Source organism: Oreochromis niloticus, unplaced genomic scaffold (genome assembly GCF_001858045.2).
Source record: "Oreochromis niloticus isolate F11D_XX unplaced genomic scaffold, O_niloticus_UMD_NMBU tig00007364_pilon, whole genome shotgun sequence".
Lineage (NCBI taxonomy): Eukaryota > Metazoa > Chordata > Actinopteri > Cichliformes > Cichlidae > Oreochromis > Oreochromis niloticus.
This window is the reverse complement of record NW_020328517.1, coordinates 323,744-346,480: the sequence shown is the minus strand read 5'-3', so window position 1 is coordinate 346,480 and position 22,737 is coordinate 323,744. Positions and strand designations below refer to the sequence as shown.

Sequence of the window (22,737 nt, the reverse complement as noted above, 5' to 3'; positions counted from 1 at the left end):
ATGCTGATTGTTGAACAGATAATTCAGTCTGTACATGAGGAGGAAACACTTTAGACTAAACTACATACAGAAACACAGGAACCAGGGCACAGTGTAAATCCAGGAGCTCTGTGTGCAACAGCTGACCTGTATGAACACAAAACATTGACTGAAGTCCACGTTGATGCTTTCTGTCTAACTTTTACATTTGAAGTAACACATTTTACTTCAAACACACAGATCAGGTAGAAAACTGTGGATTAGAAAACAAATTCATCAAGAAGGTCCTGAAGCAAGAAGTTCATCATTGCATAGAGTAAGAAAAAGGACATGAATCATCCCACAGGTCTGTGCAGTCGTTATATTATCATCACCTAAATCATGTCTGCATGCTGTGTGTGAGTGTGTGTGTGTGTGTCTGTGTGTGTGTGTGTGTGTGTGTGTGTGTGTGTGTGTCTGTGTGTGTGTGTGTGTGTGTGTGTGTGTGTGTGTGTCTCTGTGTGTGTGTGTGTGTGTGTGTGTGTGTGTGTGAGAGTGTGTGTGTGTGTGTGTGTGTCTGTGTGTGTGTCTGTGTGTGTCTGTGTGTTTGTGTGTGTGTGTGTGTCTGTGTGTCTGTGTGTGTGTGTGTGTGTGTCTGTGTGTCTGTGTGTGTGTGTGTGTGTGTGTCTGTGTGTTTGTCTGTGTGTGTGTGTGTGTGTGTGTCTGTGTGTCTGTGTGAGAGTGTGTGTGTGTGTGTGTGTGTCTGTGTGTGTGTCTGTGTGTGTCTGTGTGTTTGTGTGTGTGTGTGTGTCTGTGTGTCTGTGTGTGTGTGTGTGTGTGTGTCTGTGTGTTTGTGTGTCTGTGTGTTTGTGTGTGTGTGTGTGTGTGTGTCTGTGTGTTTGTGTGTGTGTGTGTGTCTGTGTGTGTGTGTGTGTGTGTGTGTGTGTGTCTGTGTGTCTGTGTGTGTGTGTGTGTGTGTGTCTGTGTGTTTGTGTGTGTGTGTGTGTGTGTGTGTGTGTCTGTGTGTCTGTGTGTGTTTGTGTGTCTGTGTGTTTGTGTGTGTGTGTGTGTGTGTGTGTGTGTGTGTGTGTGTCTGTGTGTGTGTGTGTGTGTGTGTGTCTGTGTGTCTGTGTGTGTGTGTGTGTGTGTGTGTGAGTGTGTGTGTGTGATAAAAACATTGCACTGCTTCATTTAATATTTAACTGAACACATCTGTGGTTGAATTTGAATCTTAAATGTTTTTGATTTCAAAGATGTGGTTCTGATATGAAGGAACAGGAAGTAAATTGTTGCCATGGATACAGTGAGACAGACGCCTCAGACCCTTATTTTTTATTTCTTTTACTTTTTATTTTATAGATTCATTTCTTTATTTTTACATGTTAAAAAGTGTATTTGTCTGAATGAACTAATCCCCATTTTCCATGCTTTGTGTCACTGGTCATACTGGGAACAGCCACAGAAAATGTTTGTAAAGAAGAAATCTTAAACATGAGCAGATTCTCAGGCGATTTCTGTTTCCTAACCATTGTTTCAGTGCACACGTCCCATCACTACATGTGTGTTCAAGATTTCTTTGGGATCAAAATCATCCACTGACAGTTATCAGTACAAACAGAATGCAAAAATCCAAAGTTCAGACTTCAGAGTTACTAAAACAGAGATCTGAGGAAAACTGGTTATTCACACCACTTTTCATGTGTGAACAGTAGAGCTGGTTTCATTTTCAAATGTAGGTATTGCAGTGAGGATTGCAGGGAGACATTTGCTGAATAGCTGGCAGCTCTGCTCCTGTAGACGGCCTCTGAATGTGTGTGTGCTAATAAAGTCACTTTAATTAAATGTCACCTGTCAGGGAAAACTTTGTGTTAACTGAAGAAAGTTCACTTCTCTTTCATTGCAGCTCCACTCTTATTTTTGATGCACTCATTTGTTTCATAAATGATTTCAATGATTTTGCCACACCTCTGCATTGTCAGGTCGGAGCATGTGTGCTTTTGATGAAATGCTGATATGATGACGCTTGATTGGGGAAAGATTTCCACAGGTGGTGTTGTTGGTCTCCTTCTTCCAGTTTTCTTGTTGCTGCCTCTCTCCTCGCCTCAGCTGCTGCAGCTGTATCATGTATGTTGTTATGTTACATACAAAGAGGAACAGGAATTTGTGACATTAAAGAGTAAAGATTCTTCTAATTGTTTTCCATCTCATCTCCTACTGCTTTAGTCTGCGTGGACAATATATGAGTAAATCATTACCAAGCCAGATTATATTTGGAATATTTCAAACAGAGGACATTACAGTGAAATCTGCTTTCAATGTGACATTTGATCCTTTAAGACACAGTTTATACATCAAACTGTTTGTAGAGCGATTAAATGTTTAATATTGTTGTTAAAGTTGTACAGATGAGCGTTAGTCACCAACAGCTTCATTAATGTGGATGAAGTGGACGCTTCCAGGGAAACTATCAGGATCACCTGCCTCCAGTGGTCACTGTGAGTAACTACAACTCTGCACATACAATAATTAAGATGAAGATATGTTTTTATTGTAGACAGATGAACCAAATTTAGTTTGACTCTCTGACAAACGATGGCAAGATAAAAGTAGTTTGTTAAAAAAGACACAAAAATGGTAACAATGAAAACAAATACAAACAACAGCATATCCTGATATGAGGCTCACAGATCAGGATCAATACAATACGTAGCAACCGACATTGATGTTGCCATGGTGACCGCTGCCATATATATAGTATTTCTGTTACCTCACTTGTCTTAAACATCAATGCTGGCTGTTTTTCATTTTACTAATGAGTCCACTCTCTTCCCTCACTTTCGTCTCCTCCTCGTGTTTGAGCTCCTCTCAGAGAGGATTTAAGAAAGAGCTTTGATGATGCTGTAGCTCAGGAGATAGAGCAAGGCATCTAATGATCAGAAGGTTGGTGGTTCAATCCCTGACTGCTCCAGCTGGCACACAAAGTGTCCTTGAGCAAGACACTAACCCTCTCCGATGCATCCATCAGAGTATGAACGTGTTAAACAAGAATCAGTCCATTCACCATGGAAATATCAAAGTAGAAAGTGAGGTCAGTTATGATTGGCTGCACAGCTGGATCACATGACCAGGTGAGTGGTACAAATAACAGGAAGCTTCTCTTGTGGCTTTAATAATCATTTGAATTGATAACTTATGATTTACAGACTGTTCTTTATCTTTTCATTGTCGTCTGAAACACAGAAAAATATCAATGTTGGAAAATATGACATTTATATCTAGTTTCTAAAGGATGGTTTAATTCTCCAAAGGCCACCACAGACATGACAAAGTTATTTCATCATTATAATGCACAAAAACAAAAATCAGGATGAGCCCTGCTGCTCACCAAACTTGTGTTGAATAATAATTTGTGAATCGTTTAGTTTAAAACATCAACTGACTGAATCCATGAATCTCATCATGTGTTTCAGAGTGAAAGACACAGACATGTACAGACTGACCTGTTTCTCTAACAGGTAAGACTAACTACACAGAGTCACTGACTCAGACTCAGTGCCCCCCAAAACTCTTCTTAAAGATCTCTTCATTCCCAAAATATCAGATTGATACTGGAATCCAAATCCAGGATAAAGAGTTTGAGTGAATGTGGTGTTGAAGGTGTGGAGGTGGATCAGAGAGTCAGAGGAGACTCTGTAGAAGGACAGAGTGCCAGCAGGACAGTCCACATACACTGCTACTCTGTTAGAGACAGAGGAGGAGGAGGAGGAGGATGTTTTTCGTTTATTGTGCCACACAGAGGAATAATGATCAGAACAGAAAAGACTCCAGGACTGATCATTTCCACCAAACACACACTCATCACTCCTTCCTTTCCTTTTGATTCCTGCAGTTCTCCCTCTGAACCACTAGATGTCTCTGTTATCTAAATGAAGACATGCAGCACAGCAACCACAGCAGCGCTCAGATCACACGTGTCCTGTTCTTATGTATAAAAGCATGAAACAGGTGAGACAGGTGGGATCAATATTAATGTTGTGGAAATATATGAAAAAGCAACAGAAGAGTGAAAACATTTCATGTTTCTAGAAAGATCTTTCAGCTCAGAGCTGCTCACAGACTGTATTTACAAGTGACAAACTGCAACTCTACAGTACATCTACAGTATATATCAAATCTATTCTGTATTCAAATCTATTGAGTGATGTTTGAAAGTCTTTCCAGGTGAGTTTGATCCAGGAGGGTCTGAAGCCAGAGTCAGACAGAGACTGTGCAGAGACTGTAGAAGGACAGAGCAGCAGCAGAGCAGTCCAGATACACTGATGATCCTCTGTCAGATCCAGAGGGACACACAGGGATGATGCTGGACTCTACATTGTGTCTGACAGTGGAGCTGTTCTCAGAGCAGTTCACTCTGCAGCACTGACAGTCATCTGCACTTCATTCCTCTGTCAGTCACTGCTGGATGAAGCTCTCCTCTCCACCTCCCAGTAACATGGCCCAGTCAGAGCGTCTCTACACACAAGCTGCTGCTGCTTCAACCTCTCTGGATCATCAGGACACAGCTGCTCCTCTCTCAGCACACACACCGTCCTGTTTACCATCATGGCCTCCACCTGCAGAGAGAAGAAGGAAGAGCAGAGGAGATAAACGAGTGTTTCCAGAGACTCTTCATCAGCTGTCAGTCAGTGATGCAGCACATCCAGTATAAAGAGCAGCAGGGACTTCAGTGCTGGGACTGTACTAGGACTCATTGTTGCTTCACTTTTTCTAATCTTTGGATTTTTATTGAAGTTGATGAAAATGTTTTTCCCTCCTAGTTTGAGTTTGGACTTTCATTCATTAGAAGAACCTTGGTGTGTCCACTCTGAGCTCTGTAGGAACCCCAACAACAAGCCCAACAATCCAGATGGATGGTTCCAGCTGTTAACTGGAGGAATTCCATCCAAACATCTGCTCTCACTAAAGTCTTCCTCACCTACAGACTGTGTTCTTCACTGCTTTAAACTTGGAAATGAATGCAGTCATTGGTCTGCGTGCTGCTTTGTTCAGAGAGCTGATTGGCTGTTGACAGTGTTTGATCAGAGCGTGTCAGCTGTTACTATGGTGACCATAAAGGTCAGAAACAGGAAGTGTTTGTGTCCAATCCTGAAGCCTGTCACCATTCTCCTCTCACAGCTTCACTGAGAAGCTGCAGCTTTACAGGAAACACTGGATCTTTGTTTCATACTGACTGTGTTTAGTACAATACTGCTGACAGCACCACCCACTCACTCCATCACTCTACTTACTCCAGAGTCTTCAGTCTGTAGTCTGGACTCTGCTGAAGATCAGACAGCTGCTTCACATCTGGATCCTTCAGCTTGTTTGCCCACAGGTCCAGCTCTCTCAGATGGGAGGGGTTGGACTTCAGTGCTGCTGCCAGATAATCACAGCTGATCTTTGACAAACCACAGTCGCTCAATCTGTATAAAGAATAAAAGATGTAAGTTTATTAGACAAAGTGTGAGCTTGAAATCATTCAGTGTTTCATCATCTGTTCAGAGCTGAAGAAGGTTCAGAATGTAGAAGTTTAGAAAATGGAAACTCCAAACAGCTGAAGCCAACAGGAAGCAGCTTCAAACAGGAAACTGTGCAGAGTTTCAGACTATATGTCCTGATGCAGCCAGTTGGATTTTGGAGATTTGAATCTCTGTTCTGTGACTAAGTCCTTGAATCATTTCTTCCAGTTGGTCCAACAAGACAGACTAAGTATTGGACATGTGTTGTGGCTCCATTAGGGGAGCTTCTACATGTGATGTGATGGCCCCTCTGGGTCTGTCAGGTCACAGGACTGAAGAGAGCTCAAACTGGGCACACAGTTGTTCCAGTCTGGACCAAAGACTCTATACTGGGACTGAGGGACTGCTTTGACTGCACCCACTGGGACTTTTTAAAGGCTCATGTTCTCACTTAGATCAGCGATTTCTACTTACATTTCTTTCTGGGAAAAATGGGGATTACTTTGAAAACAGGAAGTATTTTCCCCAATAAGCAGCACTGGATTAGTAAATCACTCCAACATGTTCTCAGGCAGAAGAAGCTGTCTTGTTATGAGGGAGAGAAGAAAAAGATTGAGGCACAGAAACTTGTTGAAAGAGAGATAAAGCAGCTAAAATCAGGTGTAAAAGTAAAGCAGAGGATGAGCTGAATAAAGGACACTCAAGGCTGGCTTGGAAAGGAATGAAGTCCATGGTGGGGATGCAGAACAAGGAGCAAAGATGAATGTGATGCTGAATCAGCAGAAGACTTGGACTCATTGGATTCCAGCTTTGATATCATTGATTTCAATGAAGAGCTTTGTGATTGTAGCAAAGGGCTGGTAGCTCTGAGAGTCCCACTGATGAGGTGTTTGTGTGGAAATGTCTTAGTGGGACCAAAGAGAGAAAAAGCCCTGGTCCTGATGCTGTGGGAGGGAAATGATTGAAGTGTGCTGTGAGGAAGTGACTGGGAGATTTTCACACATTTTCCAGTCCTCCTTGGAACAACAGGAAGTTCCCAGCATATGGAAACAAAGGTTAAGTGTCCTATGGCACTCAGTGATGATGGTGCTGTGGCCCCACCACCTCCACCTCTTTGTAAAGGAACTAACTGTCATCTGAAGCTTCAAATGGAACTAAGACTTCCTCCACTAGGTGGCAGTGTCTGATGAGAAAGTGTTAGTGGAGCTGGCCTGGAGTCAGAAACAGGAAGATGCAGGATTTGGGCTGAAATGGGGAAAAGTGGTTCGCACTAGTGCCTTAAAGCAAGAAGGTTGTAGGTTGAAGCTTGTTGGCCTTTCTGTGGAGGTTGGATGTTCTCCCACAGTCCAATGAAATGCTGCTTAGGTTCACTGGTGCTTCTAAATTGGCTGTAGGTGTGGATGTGAGAGAGTGCTTCTCTGTCTCTCTCTGTTGGCCCTGTGATGGACTGCTCACCTGTGCAGGTGGACCACGCCTCTTGCCCTATGACAGCTAGGGCACAGGCTGCAGCCCTGTGAGCCTAAGCTGAATAAACAGTTAGCAAAAATGATCCATAGATGGACTGAAATCCCCCAGTTAGCAGTTTGGTAGATAGCTATGACATGCTAATCCCATCCAGCAGCTGTATTCTACCTGTAAGCTGATCCCTGCTGAGCCAAAGCACTTTTTCAGATACAAATTACAACCTTTAATAGAAACCTATTGGTCAGCATCTTATTAGCCTGCTGTTAGCTTCATTCCACAGAAAACTGAGAGAAACTAACAGAGTTGATAAAGAATAAAGAGAAATGTGCTGATTTAAAGCCTTTGAAGTGCTTCAGATGATCTCTGTCCACTTCTGTCCACTCATTCATTCATGTAAGCTTCTAATGCAGCTTTGATCTTCACAGTCTGCTTCATGAAACTCATTCTAACCCTGAATGTCAGAGTCTTCCTCCTTCTCTTTCCCATCATTCATGCTGGCAGTGGAGGAGATTTGGATGTTGGACTGTGTTTTGGATGATGTGTGTATGTTTGTGTTGGACTGCTGTCTGTAAAGCAAACGCACATTTTGCTTTGGATTTCAGTGTCACACAGACTTTAAGGTGGAATGAAGAGTTGGAGAGTTTCACAGTGAATTATCCAGTGGAGGATTTTTCTTCTTCTTTGAAGGTTTGAAATGTGAACATTGTTCTGCTGCAGTCAATGGACTAAACCAGAGAAGAAGAAAACAGACTTTACCATGAAGATCCTCAGTGTGGATCAGTATAATATCAGCCTGATGTCTGCAGTTTAGTGTCAGCACAACTTTCACATCATATTCATCTCAGCACAACTAAAACATGCTGACTGACCCCAGAGTTTTAAGTCCACATCCTGGACTCTCCAGGAAACCACACAGATGCTTCACTCCTGAATCCTGCAGCTTGTTGTAGCTCAGGTCCAGCTCTCTCAGATGGGAGGGGTTGGACTTCAGTGCTGCTGCCAGATAATCACAGCTGATCTCTGACAAACCACAGTCCATCAATCTGTATAAAGAATGAAAGATGTAAGTTTATTAGACAAAGTGCTTGAAATCATTCAGTGTTTCATCATCTGTTCAGAGCTGAAGAAGGTTCAGAATGTAGAAGTTTAGAAAATGGAAACTCCAAACAGCTGAAGCCAACAGGAAGCAGCTTCAAACAGGAAACTGTGCAGAGTTTCAGACTATGTGTCCTGATGCAGCCAGTTGGATTTTGGAGATTTGAATCTCTGTTCTGTGACTAAGTCCTTGAATCATTTCTTCCAGTTGGTCCAACAAGACAGACTAAGTATTGGACATGTGTTGTGGCTCCATTTTCATTCCAACAAGTCATCTTCTGACCTGGACTAACAACACTGGTCTCTATGTGCAGCTGGCTGTGAGACCAGTGCTCAGGGAGCGTCTACAAAGTGCAACACTGAAAGAACATCACACACTCATTTGCTTCCAGCACTTTCACACAAACATCTACTGTCATTATTGTCACCAAACTCTGTGGATCCTTTATTGCAAATTCAAATGGGATCAAATGGTCAGACAAAAGAGGGTTATGAGGAAATATAATGAAATGTTGTGTATTAGCAGCAAGTTTTTGAATCATTTTCCTCAGAAACCAAACAAAATGATTGACAAACATGTCTTTACAAACTCAGTGTTGGACTTGGATCAGCAGGATAAGCTGATGTTTAAAGGCATTTGAGTCTCGCTGTATGAGAGTCCAGTTATTCCTCAATATTTATGGATGATGTTCTTTCAGTGTTGCACTTTGTAGACGCTCCCTGAGCCTCACAGCCAGCTGCACATGGACCAGCTGACATTACCCAGCATTAGAGGCGGCTGTAAAAAAATGGATTTTCCTATTTAAATGGTTTTAATTTGAATAAAGCGATGTTGATTCATTCAATCCTGAATGGATTTTTAATATAAATGTATTTTGCCAGAATCTCAGGTTAAAGCTCCCAAAAGTATTTCAACAACAAGCAAACAGATAAAACAGTAAATGAGAGCAGCTAAACACACAAAGATGGAAACACAGAGCGTGGATCGTTCACTCGACGGCACGTACACGGACACGCCGTCGGGGCTGAAAGTGGACAGCTCACAGATCCTGAAGCTGCAGGTTTCATCTGTCTCCAACCAAACTGAGTGAACCAGCAGCAAAAGAAGATCCAAACTACGCTTTACGTTTGATGAACATCCTCATGAATTCTCTCTAACTTTGACCTTTACTTCCTGCACAGCTCTCTCTCTCTCAGTGTACTTCAAGAACAGTTTACCTTCAAAATCTGTTTTCTGCATTATTCACTGCTTATTACGCACCAGTCTGCTGTTGTGTTCACTGCTGTCGGCCTCCGAAAACAAAGCCTCATTTCTGCTGTTCAATACTGAAGAAATTGAAACCTTTTAAAATGCTGACAGATTACAAACTCTCAGCTGTGTCTGTAATCAAACCTCTGTAACTTTGCTTCACTTCAGCAGCATCAGCTCATGTTCACATGTTGATTCATGGTTTGCTTCAGTTTTTGATCGACTGCAGAATATTTGAAGGTTATCTGCTATAAAAAGCCAGAAGAGGAAAATCTGCTTCATGTGTTTCTGTTTGATCCTCAGTGACTTTGACACAAAGGCCTCTGCTGTGATGATCACACCTCTGATCAAGTCTCACAGTGTTTGTTTTTATACATATGGATATGTGCTGATAAATGATCAGAATTAGAATATTTCCCACTGTCTGCTGTGTGCCGTGACCTTTGACCTGCTAAAGACAGTCAGCTGTGGATTATTCATTGTTGTGTCTGATACTTAGAACTGTGAGGAAGAAGCTACACAGTTAATCAGGGTCCCCTCTCTCTGAATCAGGAAAGGTGGGCAGGCCGCGTGTGGGCCGCGGGCCATACGTTGAGTCTCACTGTTTGAAATGTGAACATTGTTCTGCTGCAGTCAATGGACTAAACCAGAGAAGAAGAAAATAGACTTTACCATGAAGATCCTCAGTGTGGATCAGTATAATATCAGCCTGATGTCTGCAGTTTAGTGTCAGCACAACTTTCACATCATATTCATCTCAGCACAACTAAAACATGCTGACTGACCTCAGAGTTTCAAGTCCACATCCTGGACTCTCCAGGAAACCACACAGATGCTTCACTCCTGAATCCTGCAGCTTGTTCTTAGTCGACCACCAGGGGAACTCATTACTCAGGTCCAGCTCTCTCAGATGGGAGGGGTTGGACTTCAGTGCTGCTGCCAGATAATCACAGCCGATCTCTGACAAACTACAGTCGCTCAATCTGTATAAAGAATGAAAGATGTAAGTTTATTAGACAAAGTGTTTGAAATCATTCAGTGTTTCATCATCTGTTCAGAGCTGAAGAAGGTTCAGAATGTAGAAGTTTAGAAAATGGAAACTCCAAACAGCTGAAGCCAACAGGAAGCAGCTTCAAACAAACACAACAAGAGAAAAAACTGAATGTTTCACATTAAAGTCGTACATTTATCATAAAAACAGGACAAAGACTTGAAAAAGTCGTGTTTTTCCTTCCAGGAACCACAAGGCTTCACTTTTAAAGGTGAAGTGTGAAAGAAATGGACATATTTGAAGTCCAACACCTTTTTCCAGTCACATGATTAAAGCAGACAAACTACAAGCTCATTTTCATTCCAACAAGTCATCTTCTGACCTGGACTAACAACACTGGTCTCTATGTGCAGCTGGCTGTGAGACCAGTGCTCAGGGAGCGTCTACAAAGTGCAACACTGAAAGAACATCACACACTCATTTGCTTCCATCACACAAACATCTACTGTCATTATTGTCACCAAACTCTGTGGATCCTTTATTGCAAATTCAAATGGGATCAAATGGTCAGACAAAAGAGGGTTATGAGGAAATATGATGAAATGTGGGTACTTCAAGCGTGCGGTCTCTTAATTGGGACACAGACACTAATTTGCTTTCAGCACTGACTTCATCTTCACTGACTGATGGAGCACAACATGAACCTGTGGAGGCTGAAACACTGTCCTGTCAAACATCTCCCCGTCACCACTCCACTTCTGTCAGCCTTTAAATGAACCCTGCTCAAGTCTGTCACTTCTGTTTGGAGCCAAAAGGAAAAACTGTTGTTCAGTCGTTTGGAAAGACACAACATTTCTGAAAGCACTCAAACTTCTTCACATTTGTCTTCAGACACATCCTGAACATTTAGGAACTAAAGAAAGTTTCAAACATCAATCAAAGACCTGAAATATAGAAAAACAACAACAGCCACAGTCAGTGAACTCACCTCAGAGTCTCCAGTCGACAGTTTGGACTCTCCAGTCCAGCACACAGAAGCTTCACTGCTGAATCCCGCAGGTTGTTCTCACTCATGTCCAGCTCTGTCAGATGGGAGGGGTTGGACTTCAGAGCTGAGGCCACAACTTCACAGTGAGTCTTTGAGAGTCCACACTGAGTCAGTCTGTGATGATAGAAAATATAAAATGTGTTATTATAAAAGCAGAAAATCTGCATTATAAACACAGACTGAATGTATATGAAGACAAAACAGAGTGAGGTCATAATCTGATGAATCTGCTCTTCACATCTGTGCTTCAGCTCCTCTTACTGTGTTTGACATGACACAACGATTGAGTCTCTCTCAGACCTGCAGACTTTTAATGAGAATCTTTGTTTGGCTTTAATCTGCAGATGAAGGAGGAAGATGGTGTCACATTTAGGCTTCCATAATGTCCACAGTCTGTCACTGAGATCTGATCCAGAGTCAGAGTGAAGACACACATTTGGACTGTTTCCTGTTTTGACTCCAGAACATTTTGAATGAGTTCAGCTCAGTGAAGAGTTCCAGCTGGAAAGATGATCTCTGTTTGCTACCTGCTGTCAGGTACGACTGTTCACGTCCACACGCAGGAAAAACCTGCTGACTGTTACCAAACGGAGCAGAAATCTCATCACTGGACAATAATGATGAATGAACTCAGAGCTGCTGATATCAGATCTGATTTCAGGGGAACTAAACACAGAAATGATTGGCTCATTTTAGCTTTCTGAGCCATTATCTGCTGGTGTGTCGCTAGTTGGCAGAAAATGATTTGTATTCCTGTTCAGGGCTTCAGTGTTTATGAGTCCAGATCCAGGTGACAGCAAGTCAAAATGATGTTACCTGTCTGTGTCCAGCAGCAGCCTGTATTCACTTTGAATATTGTTCTAACCTGACATGGATCAGTTTGTCTTTGATTGGTTTGTAAATGTCACTGTTTCCATTGGACCTGAGTGACGGTACAAAGACAGAGAGGGAGAGAAAGGAGAGAGAGGATGGAGACAGCAAAGAGAGAGCAAACACAAACAGGTGAGAGTGGACAGGTGACCAAGGTCAGCAACCAATCAGAGAGCTTCTGTTTGACCCACAGTCACTGATGATGACTGCACATAACCAAGCAGTGCGTTACTCTGATATCAAATATGGATCCTGCTCTTCTAATAATGATCATCAGATGATATTATTGTGTTATTTTGTAGCTGAATACGATGTTTGTGTGATTATCAGTGAAAGAAGCAGTGAGGAGGATGGAGAGAGAGAGAAGACAGAGGGTGAAGTTAGAAACACTAAAAGGATTTTTCATGGATTTCATGGATGATTTGAGTGATTTCCAGCAGGACACTTAAACATGTCAGTGGACGTCCTAAAGAACATATTCACTGATATGAAACGTGTCATTGAACAGGATTAATATCAGTGGAAACATGGTGGAAACAGCTGTGACTGCATGGATGTGACACACTTCAAATCTGTTCTCCACTCTTGGATTTGGGATCCATGGAGCTGCTGCTGAGTCTGTACAATAAAGGATGGTGTGGAAGGTTGCAGCGTACGGACACAAACACTTTGTGCTTACAATCTGATTTTATTTTCAAAATTAAACTACTAACCTACACTGATCAATGATGTTAATAATCACATCTGGACTCACCGAGCCTTTCTGTAGTTCCTCACAGCTGGAATCAGTCTACATCGTCCCCGCTCTGATGTTTTGTACTCCTGCAGGTCCAACTCATCCAGAACCTCCTCTGACATCTGCAGCATGAAGGCCACAGCTGAGCACTGGATCTCAGAGAGTTTCTTCTTTGATCTGTTCTTTGACGTCAGGAACTCTTGGATCTCCTGACGTACTGAGAGGTCGTTCATCTCCATCAGACAGTGGAAGATGTTGATGCTTCTGTCAGGAGAGATTTTATCACTGTTCATCTTCTTCAGGTTCTTAATGACTCTCTGAATGGTTCCTGGACTGATCTCTGTCTGACCCAGCAGACCTACTAAGAGTCTCTGGTTGGACTGCAGACAGAGGCCATGAAGGAAGCGAACAAACAGGTCCAGGTGGCCATTTTTACTCTGGAGGGATTTCTCCATGACTCTCCTCAGAAATACATCAAGTGATTGGAGATCTTTGTTATCAAAAACACTGGAAATCATCTTGGTCAAAGATTTTGGTTTAAGGAAGTTCTTCACCACCTCTGTCCTTCTGTTGGTGAAACAGTGGAACATGTAGACTGCAGCCAGAAACTCCTGAATGCTCAGATGAACAAAGCAGTAGACTGGTTTCTGGAAGATCACACACTCTCTTTTGAAGATCTCTGTACAAACTCCTGAGTACACCGAGGCCTCTGTCACATCCAGACCACACTGCTCCAGGTCTTCTTGGTAGAACATGATGTTTCCTTTCTCCAGATGTTCAAACGCCAGCCTCCCCAGCTTCAGAAGAACTTCCCTGTCAGCCTCCGTCAGCTCCTGTGGACTCGTCTCATGTCCCTCATGGTACTTGTTCTTCTTCCTCTTTGTCTGAACCAGCAGGAAGTGTGAGTACATGTCAGTCAGGGTCTTGGGCAGCTCTCCTCTCTGCTCTGTAGTCAACATGTGCTCCAGAACTGTAGCAGTGATCCAGCAGAAGACTGGGATACTACACATGATGTGGAGGCTCCTGGATGTCTTCATGTGGGAGATGATTCTGCTGGACAGCTCTTCATCACTGAATCTCCTCCTGAAGTACTCCTCCTTCTGGGCGTCAGTGAAGCCTCGTACTTCTGTTAGCCTGTCAACACATGTAGGAGGGATCTGATTGGCTGCTGCAGGTCGGGAAGTTATCCAGACGAGAGCCGAGGGAAGCAGATTCCCCTGGATGAGGTTTGTCAGCAGCTGGCTGACTGATGACTTCTGTGTGACATCAGACAGCAGCTTCCTGTTGGTGAAATCCAATGAAAGTCTGCTTTCATCCAGGCCGTCAAAGATGAACAAAAGCTGAGAGACAGCCAGCTTCTCTGCTGTGACCTTCTGTAATGTTGGATGGAAAACATGGAGCAGCTCCAGAAGACTGTACTGCTCATCTCTGATCAGGTTCAGCTCCCTGAATGAAAGCAGAACCACCACACTGACATGTTGGTTCTCCAAGCCCTCTGCCCAGTCCAGAGTGAACTTCTGCACTGAGAAGGTTTTTCCAACACCAGCCACGCCGTTGGTCAGAACCACTCTGATGGGTCTCTGTTGGTCAGGGAAGGCTTTAAAGATGTCCTGGCACCTGATTGGAGCGTCATGGAGGGCGTCCATCTTGGAAGCTGTCTCCAGCTGCCTCACCTCATGTTGGGTATGAACCTCTTCACTCTGTCCCTCTGTGATGTAGAGCTCAGTGTAGATGGTGTTGAGGAGGGTTGTACTTCCTGTTTCATCACTTCCTTCAGTCACACGTTCACATCTCCTCCTCAGACTGATCTTATGTTCATCTAAAACCTCCTGCAGACCAACATCTGCTGAAAGAAAGAAAAACAGAAAGAAAACTCTTCAATGTCTGAACAACACAAGAAGTCCAGTTTTCAGAAATGAGTCCATCAGCAGACAGATGTTCAGTCTTACTTTGTACACAGCTGCTCTGACTGGCTGTCTGCAGTCCAGCTCTGCTTCTGGATCTTTCTCCACACTGTGCAGAAGCTCTGATGGTGACACAGAAAAGTCAAAGTGGAGATACTTCTGTGCACCTTTGATTAGACTCATTATAAAAAGGAAACAAAGTTTGAACACAGTCATGTTTCCAGTTCACTGACTTACATTTATTCCATGGACACTCACTCTAACCTGAACCACAGCTACAACCCAACATTGTTGAGGCCTCATCTCCTCCTTTCCTGACTGTAGAGCTTAAATATGCAACAACCAACAAATAAAAGAATTTGGTTCATTTCAAAGAAATTCACACGGTGACCAAGTAAAGTAACCGTAGTAAAGGAGACAACATCCCGTTGATGGTGGGATTATTTGAAAGATTTGCTTTAGTCACGTCACCAAATGCAGTTGAACCACCCGTGGATCCATGTTTGACCATCTACCACTCTGAGCTCTGCTTTTTAATCATTTTATTATTATCATCATTCATTCATTCATTCTTTGGAGGGGGGCTATTTCCTAATGCCGCCCTAATAAGGTGATGTTCAAGGGGAAATATAACAGAAACTCTTTCAGTGTTATTCATGAATAAATTAACAGATAAACTGTGAAGAAGAAAAAAACTGAGATTTAAAGGAGAGAGTGAGAAACTTGATCATCCATCCTCATAATCCATGTTTATCAGTATCTGCTGTGACCATCCTGCAGTAATAACTACAAGTCTACATTTCTGTGACTGTTGATCAATCACAGCAGGAATCTGAGCTCATCTCTGCACACAGAGCAGCTTCAGCTCTGGGATAAACTGCTCGCTTCACGTCCTTCTCAGCTCACAGACACTCATCCTCATATTTTCCTTTAACATTTGATGGTATAATTCATCTGAGTTTACACTTTATCTGCATAAATACAGAAAAACAGGCCCAAACACCATAAACCATCAGTTTCACCATGTAGAATATATTGTTGTTTCCTTGCTTTTAATTCAGAGAAAAACTCTGATTTTGATTTTCTCTGTTCTCTTTGCCACAGCCCATCCCAGCAGCAGCTGAAGCAGCTGACTGTCACAACACTGAACAACCTGGCTGGCACACATGTTAATGTTAGCCATTTAAATATTAGCAGTTAGCTGAGCCCACAAGAAGAAGAGGCCCTAGAAGAACAATGGATGATAAGATTAGATTTTCAAGACTAGGCAGAGACGTGTTTTCCTTTACTGTCTCTTACAGAGGAGGGAGCAGATACCAGACGAGGTCACGGAGGTACGGGGAGGATTCGCAGCAGACAGCAAGACTGCCACGTCCATGCGAGAGAGCGATGGCTACGATAATCTCTGTTTTTGTCTCACTATATAATGTTGTACAGCCCATTTGAGGGTTATCCTCTCTGTGAACCAGATGCTTGATTTCACACAGAGGTCCACCAACTGAATTTGATCAGTTATGGAACGATTTACCTCGACAGGCTCCTTCACTCGCTGCTTTTAAACCTCCTTTAAAACACACTTTTAATCCCTGACCTTTGACCCAGTGTCACATGCTGACTCACTACCTCAGACAGCTTAAAAATAGTCTTTTTGTTTTTTGGTGCTGCCTAAAAGACCCGTAAAATATCTGTCCTATATACAGTTATGTTCAGATATTTTTGTACTACATCAGGAAACTCAAAAATATAGTTTGTAATATTTTAATCCTTATTTTTAAAACTGTTTTTGTCATTTTTCTTCTCCCATTGCATCAAAATATGGAACGCCAGGACTGCCATAATGAATTGATTAAATATACCATTAAATAATGAATTAAATGTGGCAATAGTTAATTAAAATTGGAATTAATTAAATAAATAGTTATGACACATGTAATTAATTAATTATTGACACATTTAATTAATTATTTAATGATATATTTAATTAATGATTTATGTATTTCACATTTTAATTAATTATTAGTGTAGTAGTGATCCCATATGTGTCAGGAGTATCGGAGCAGTTGAGACACATTTTTTCTAAACACCGGGTCTCTGTGGCTTTTAAACCCCAAAATACGCTGCGCCAAAAATGTGTCCACCCCAAGGATCGGGTCCCCCGACACAAACAGAGTAACATAGTGTACGCTGTTAAGTGCAGGAGGATTGCCAGGATTTATACATCGGGGAAACCAAACAACCTCTGGCTACAACCCAGAAGAGCTACCTCATCAGGCCAGGACTCTGCAGTCTATTTACACCTACAGGCCAGTGGACACTCTTTCAATGATGAGGATGTAACATCCTGGACAGGGAGGAACGCTGGTTTGAGGGCGGAGTCAAGGAGGCCATTTACGTGAAAAGGGAAAGACCATCTCTGAATCGAGGAGGGGGCCTAAGGGTACATCTGTCACCATCTTACAACGCTGTGATTGCAGCCATTCCCCAACTCTCTGTGAATGGGACTCATGGTTATTGATCAGTGTTCTTTGATCAGTGGGTTTTGGTTGGTGATTGTTGATCAATGGTCATGGGAATTTGCATAATTATGATTAAGGAACTGACCTCACAGCCCATTGTTCCTTCAGTGGGCTGGTTTCAGTCATTATACAAATGTACTGTTTATAAGATTGAAACCTGCAGCTGAGACTGAAGAAGTCACCTGGATGATGATGAAACGTTTCTCCCACAAAACGCTACGTCCAGATGAACAGAATCAACTTTTGGAGAAAGTTGAATCAGTATTTGAGCTTTAAGAGGGTATTTTAACACAAACATCAGTCCTTCTACTTAAGTATGTTTGCCTCTTTGTTTACGCCTAAATTAACTTTACTGTTAACGAGTTTTCATGTTTCTGTAATCCACCAGTGTGCTCATGCTTTTTTAAGTGAAAACATATTTTTAATGATCAAATATAATTATTTTTGTTATTTGTGGATTTTAAATGTCCTTGACAGAGACAGATGATAATCATTATCCTGCACTATGGTCTCAGGTTTGGTCGAGCTCGCACAAAGAATGGCTGCTATGTTGAACTTCCTCCTGGGATCTACACTAAGAAGTGAGTCCAACATTAGCAGGGTCTCTTTCCTTTATCTGGATTCACTTTAGCATTCACAGTCACGTGAAGCTTGTTATTAACTCGATAAGTCAACCCAGGGTTTCAGCTGAGCGTTCACATGAAACACATGGTGTTGGCAGCATCTGATCAATCATATTCATGGAGACGTGTATCAGCAACAGAGCAGCTGAGTTTGCAGAAGGAAGTCAAACTAAACCACAGGAACAATATGAGGAGATTACACACATAATAAAATACTAGCAGTAACACAGCTGCTGCAGACAAATCAGTCGTGTGATGGTGTGTGAGAGGAGAAGGACTGTAAAGGAGTTTGGTGTTAAAAGCTCTGTATGAATGTGGGAGACTTTGAATAAAAGGCAGCAAAATTGCTGACTGTGAAAGTCACCAGACTTATCAGAGCTCTGTGATTAAGACCTGTAAGAACACCTATTTGTACTTGTTGGCATTATATCAAACACACACGTATATTAAGCCTTTGTTTGAACTCTGGTTGAATTTGTTCCTTTCAGACTGTGAAACATCACAGAGGCTGCAGCTGCTGATCTTTGTTTCACCTGGAAGTTTACTTTAAATGTTAGATGGAAAATGTATTGCTCAGTTTACCCAAAGTAAGAACAATAATCCATAAACCTTCATAAAGACAAACATCTCCCCAGAACATTGAGCTGCTGAAGTGTCACTGAAGGGAAAAACTATTTGTCCTCCTCCATCCAGCAACACCTGAAACACCTGAGTGGAAGCTCCTCCTACACTGTGTTTGAAGCAAAGCCCAAAGGAGACACCTGCTGGAGCAGCTGGAGTCCTACAGACACTCAGCCTCTTCACTACACAAACACCTCCTACAACATCCACTCTTTCCACTCTGACTGCTGTGTTTGTGGAAACACTCCAACACACACCGCTTCACACACCAACATAGAAATGTGTGTGAAAAAGAGCTGAGCTGATATTAAACATGAGGATTTATTCAAAAATACAGGAACAACATCTAGACACACATTACCTCTCAGCAGCAGAAGAACATCCTTTAAAGTTTAAATCAATACTCTTCGACACGTTGCTCTTTAAGGAAACACAGCTGGGTTCAGGTCCAGGTTTTGGATTAGTTTTAGGGTTATGTCCAGCTGAGCCTGGTACGCCCCACAGCTCTGGGCTTTAAAACAACACACACAGAGGTATGAGTGTGAATAATGATGGAGCAGTGATGTGAGTGCTGAGCTGTGACATGGAGAAGAGTCATGGACAGTTAGAGATGGTCATCTCACCTCTGAGCTTTGGTCTGGCTCTCATGTTCCCCACACAGAGTGCTTTTAGAGGGAGGGACTCCCTCCTCTCTGTCCTCACACTGATCCATGCTGCTGAAAACATCCAGATGAACACATTCAACTTTTTGGGGATTTACTGGATGATTGAGCATCAAGACACTTTTTAATATTTTACTAATTTCTGAAGCATTTTACCAACTTTGTTCAAATTGGTCTGCTGTCACTTTATTGTTGACAAAAAGAGATTTTGAGTTTGACTGTTGACGTGTCCATGTGGGACTGTTGCTGCAACACCAGGATGTTACTACAGAATACACTTTATATTGTGTGCACTTGGATGTTAGTCCAGTGGTCCTAAACTGACACACCTGCACCTGGATTCATTCTGACCAGATTTTAGCCCAACAGTGTTTCATACTTAATCCATCAGACACAAACTCTGCAGCTGTCATTGTGTGCAGTGTGTGTGCAGCGGGACACCGTGTCCTATGAGTGTTATACTACAATAAACAGAGCCTGACCGCGGGCATAAAGAGGGCAAAAACCCACTTATGCTCTAAAGATGAAGTTCTGTTTGTCTTCAAATGACCCTCAGAGCATGTGGAGGGTCATTAAACGCATCACAGATTCCCTCAAGAACAACAGGCTGAAGAACATAAAAACAAACGCAGAGTTTCTGTCTGATGGTTTGAACATGAAACAGGAATTATTGAGCAAAAACGGCCAGTTTACTAACTCTGCGGAATTTATGAACTAGCATCAGCGCATTCACCTACAATACACGAATGAATATCACCAGTTAAACTGAAAAAGGAAAATAACCTGCATACAAATACGACAACAGACTATAGTGAACGAGCAGAGAAATGCATTTTATAGATGAAATGTTGGCAGCGACTCTTAGGACACCCCTGTCTCACTGTCAGCAGTTAATGAACATCCACAGACTGGTGGAGGCAGGAGAAGCTGCCTACAGTCATCAGTCAGTGGATCCACAGTAACATCGACTCTGAGTTCAGCTGCTGATCATCAACTAACTGTTTCTGTCTCGTTCCCAGACTCTGATCTCACATAAAACGAAGCAGAAGCTGCACACAGCTGATGTTAGCCAGGAAACAGTACAGACTGCTAACGTTACCTTAACATGGAGACGATCAACTGCGCCACAACATTCAAGAAAGCGAAAGTAAAAGTGACGTAAGGAAACGATCAGAGAGGCGTTTGAGGGACGTTCAGAGTCAGGAACCTCAGAAACGGATCAGGCTGGAGTTTAATTCTGTTTTCATCTTTAGAAACATCTGGAAATAGTTATAAAAATGCTGCGTAATAAAGGAAAATAGTGTAGATTAGTTTGAGTTGTGTTTAGCTGAGCTGTGTCTTTAATCGAATCTAAACTGAAGAGTTCATTTTGTGGAGGATATTGAGGAGGTCAAAGGGGGGAGGTTACCAGCCTTCTAGTGGAAATATTCTCTTATGCAGCTGACGCTAGATGATCTTTAGACTTGATGTTTGTATCTCTACATCTCTGTATCCTCAGAGATCAACATAGCAGGTGATCAGACCCTGTGGACAGGTTCACAAGGCTGACACGATGGAGGGAGAGAATAACACCTACTGCATTTGTTTTGTACCTACTAAGACTGGTGTGCATGCCGTGTGTGTGAAATACAATGTCGCACCTGCTTCAAATTTCACATACAATTATACAGTATCCACACTTGCTGATAGGTGGTAATTGACTTCAAGAGAACAAGGCGATCTGAGCACTCTACCCTCTACATTGATGGGGAGGAGGTAGAAAGGGTAGAAAGCTTTAAGTTTCCCGGAGTCCACATCTCGGCCGACCTTACCTGATCCACAAACATCTCCCACCAGGTAGGGAAAGCACAACAAAGACTGTACTTCCTCAGGAAGCTGCGTCAGGCACAATTACCCCAGAGACTGCTAGTAAACTTCTACCGCTCCACCATCGACAGCCTGACTTACTGCTTCACACTCTGGTTAAACTGCTGCACTGCAGAGGACAAGAGGAAACTGCAGCGGGTGGTGAGGAAAGCAGAGCGGGCAATTGGCACTTCACTAATTCCCCTCAGAGACATTTATGCTGGCAGACATCAGCAGAAAGCCAGCATCATCATCAAGGACCCCTCGCACCCTGGACACTCACTTTCCCCCCTTCCCTCTGATAAAGGCTGCAGGTCCATCAGGTCAAAGACGCACAGACTCAATAGAAGCTTCTACCCACAGGCTGTCAAACATGCCCTACCTCCACCCTGATTGGAGGTTAGCTGCACTGCCAACACTCATGGACATTACACTTTATCTATAAACCATTTTTTATACTATAATGCAGCCAAGATTCCTGCCTCTATAAACTGTATTTATTATAGTAGAAACAGCATTCCTACCCCCCACTGTACCTCACAATGCACTGATCATTCACTGCTCCTTACATTTCACCTGCTCCTCAGATGCCATGTATGTGTATGTGGATATATGTGTATGTATGTATGTATGGGTGTATCCGTATGCACATATGTGTATCTATAACTTGTACATATCTTTCTTGTGTAAATGTAAACGCCTGTGTTATTGTGTAGATACTTACGTCTTTGTGTTTTACACAGCAGAGAGATGCCAAATTGTTTCATTGTTCTTGTAATAGTGACAATAAAGAGCTATTCTATTCTATTCTATTCTATTCCCAACAACATAGGTGAAATTAAACATGCTTACTGAACAACAGCATGGGTCTATAGAGCTTAAATGACTCCAGCTCTATCTTGTTATGGTTATTAAAATGCCTATAAGCAGCGTGACCTGGATGAGGCTCATCTTAAAATAATAAAATATATATTACCCCAAATTGATGACATAGCCTTGGAAAAAAAATTGTAATAATATTCATTTACTGTCTTTCATTTCTCTAGTATATCAAACAAACAGCAGTTTCACAAAACTTACCAAGCAGTTTGCTAACTGTAGCCTGGGAGATGGGTGGTCTCGTAGGGTGTCTTGCATTGAACTCTGCTGCAATGACCCGGTTACTGCGTTCACCAGATATCAACACAATTTCGATCTGCTCCTCACGTGTTCAGAATCAGATCAGAATCAGAATAGCTTTTATTTGTCACAAGCAGGTTGCCCTGCAGTGAGATGGGACCCCCCGCCGACCTTACAGACATTAAACAGACATCACTTGGGGTTACAAGTCGGAGATAGGTAGCGTTACAAAAAGGAACACTGAAAGTACACAACAACGGGAAAGTACAAGAGGAAAAAAAGAGACCTCCTCTCATGCTGTGCTACCATGGCAGGACAGTACGGGAGCAGGAAACAAAAAAAACTCCTCCTCACGTGTTAACCTCTTCGACATGTCAATGGCTGTGAACAAAGGGAAACTTGTAAATAACTCATGAAAGAATAAAGTTACGTTGAAACCAAGCACACCATTGTTTTTCATGTGACATTACCAATAAGTTTGATGTGTCACATGGCCCTCTTCCTATTGAAAAAACAAAAGTTGTATCCAAGATGGCCG

General features: G+C 42.4%; 1 protein-coding gene and 1 long non-coding RNA gene across 2 annotated transcripts; one reads left to right on the top strand and one right to left on the bottom strand.

Moving 5' to 3' along the window:
• Positions 1-4,434: 4,434 nt before the first annotated feature.
• Positions 4,435-13,632, bottom strand: LOC112845429 (ribonuclease inhibitor-like). Its single transcript, XM_025904841.1, has 5 exons — positions 12,928-13,632; positions 11,244-11,417; positions 10,050-10,247; positions 5,249-5,420; positions 4,435-4,573 (listed from the first exon to the last, which is right to left on the bottom strand). The coding sequence occupies exons 1-5, from the start codon at positions 13,497-13,499 to the stop codon at positions 4,559-4,561; spliced, it is 1,131 nt and encodes a 376-aa protein (XP_025760626.1). The 5' UTR covers positions 13,500-13,632; the 3' UTR covers positions 4,435-4,558.
• A 3,930-nt stretch (positions 13,633-17,562) lies between these two features.
• On the top strand, positions 17,563-18,327 carry LOC112845431 (uncharacterized). Its single transcript, XR_003218247.1, has 2 exons — positions 17,563-17,643; positions 17,845-18,327. It is a non-coding gene; the product is annotated as an uncharacterized LOC112845431 (long non-coding RNA).
• Positions 18,328-22,737: the final 4,410 nt, after the last annotated feature.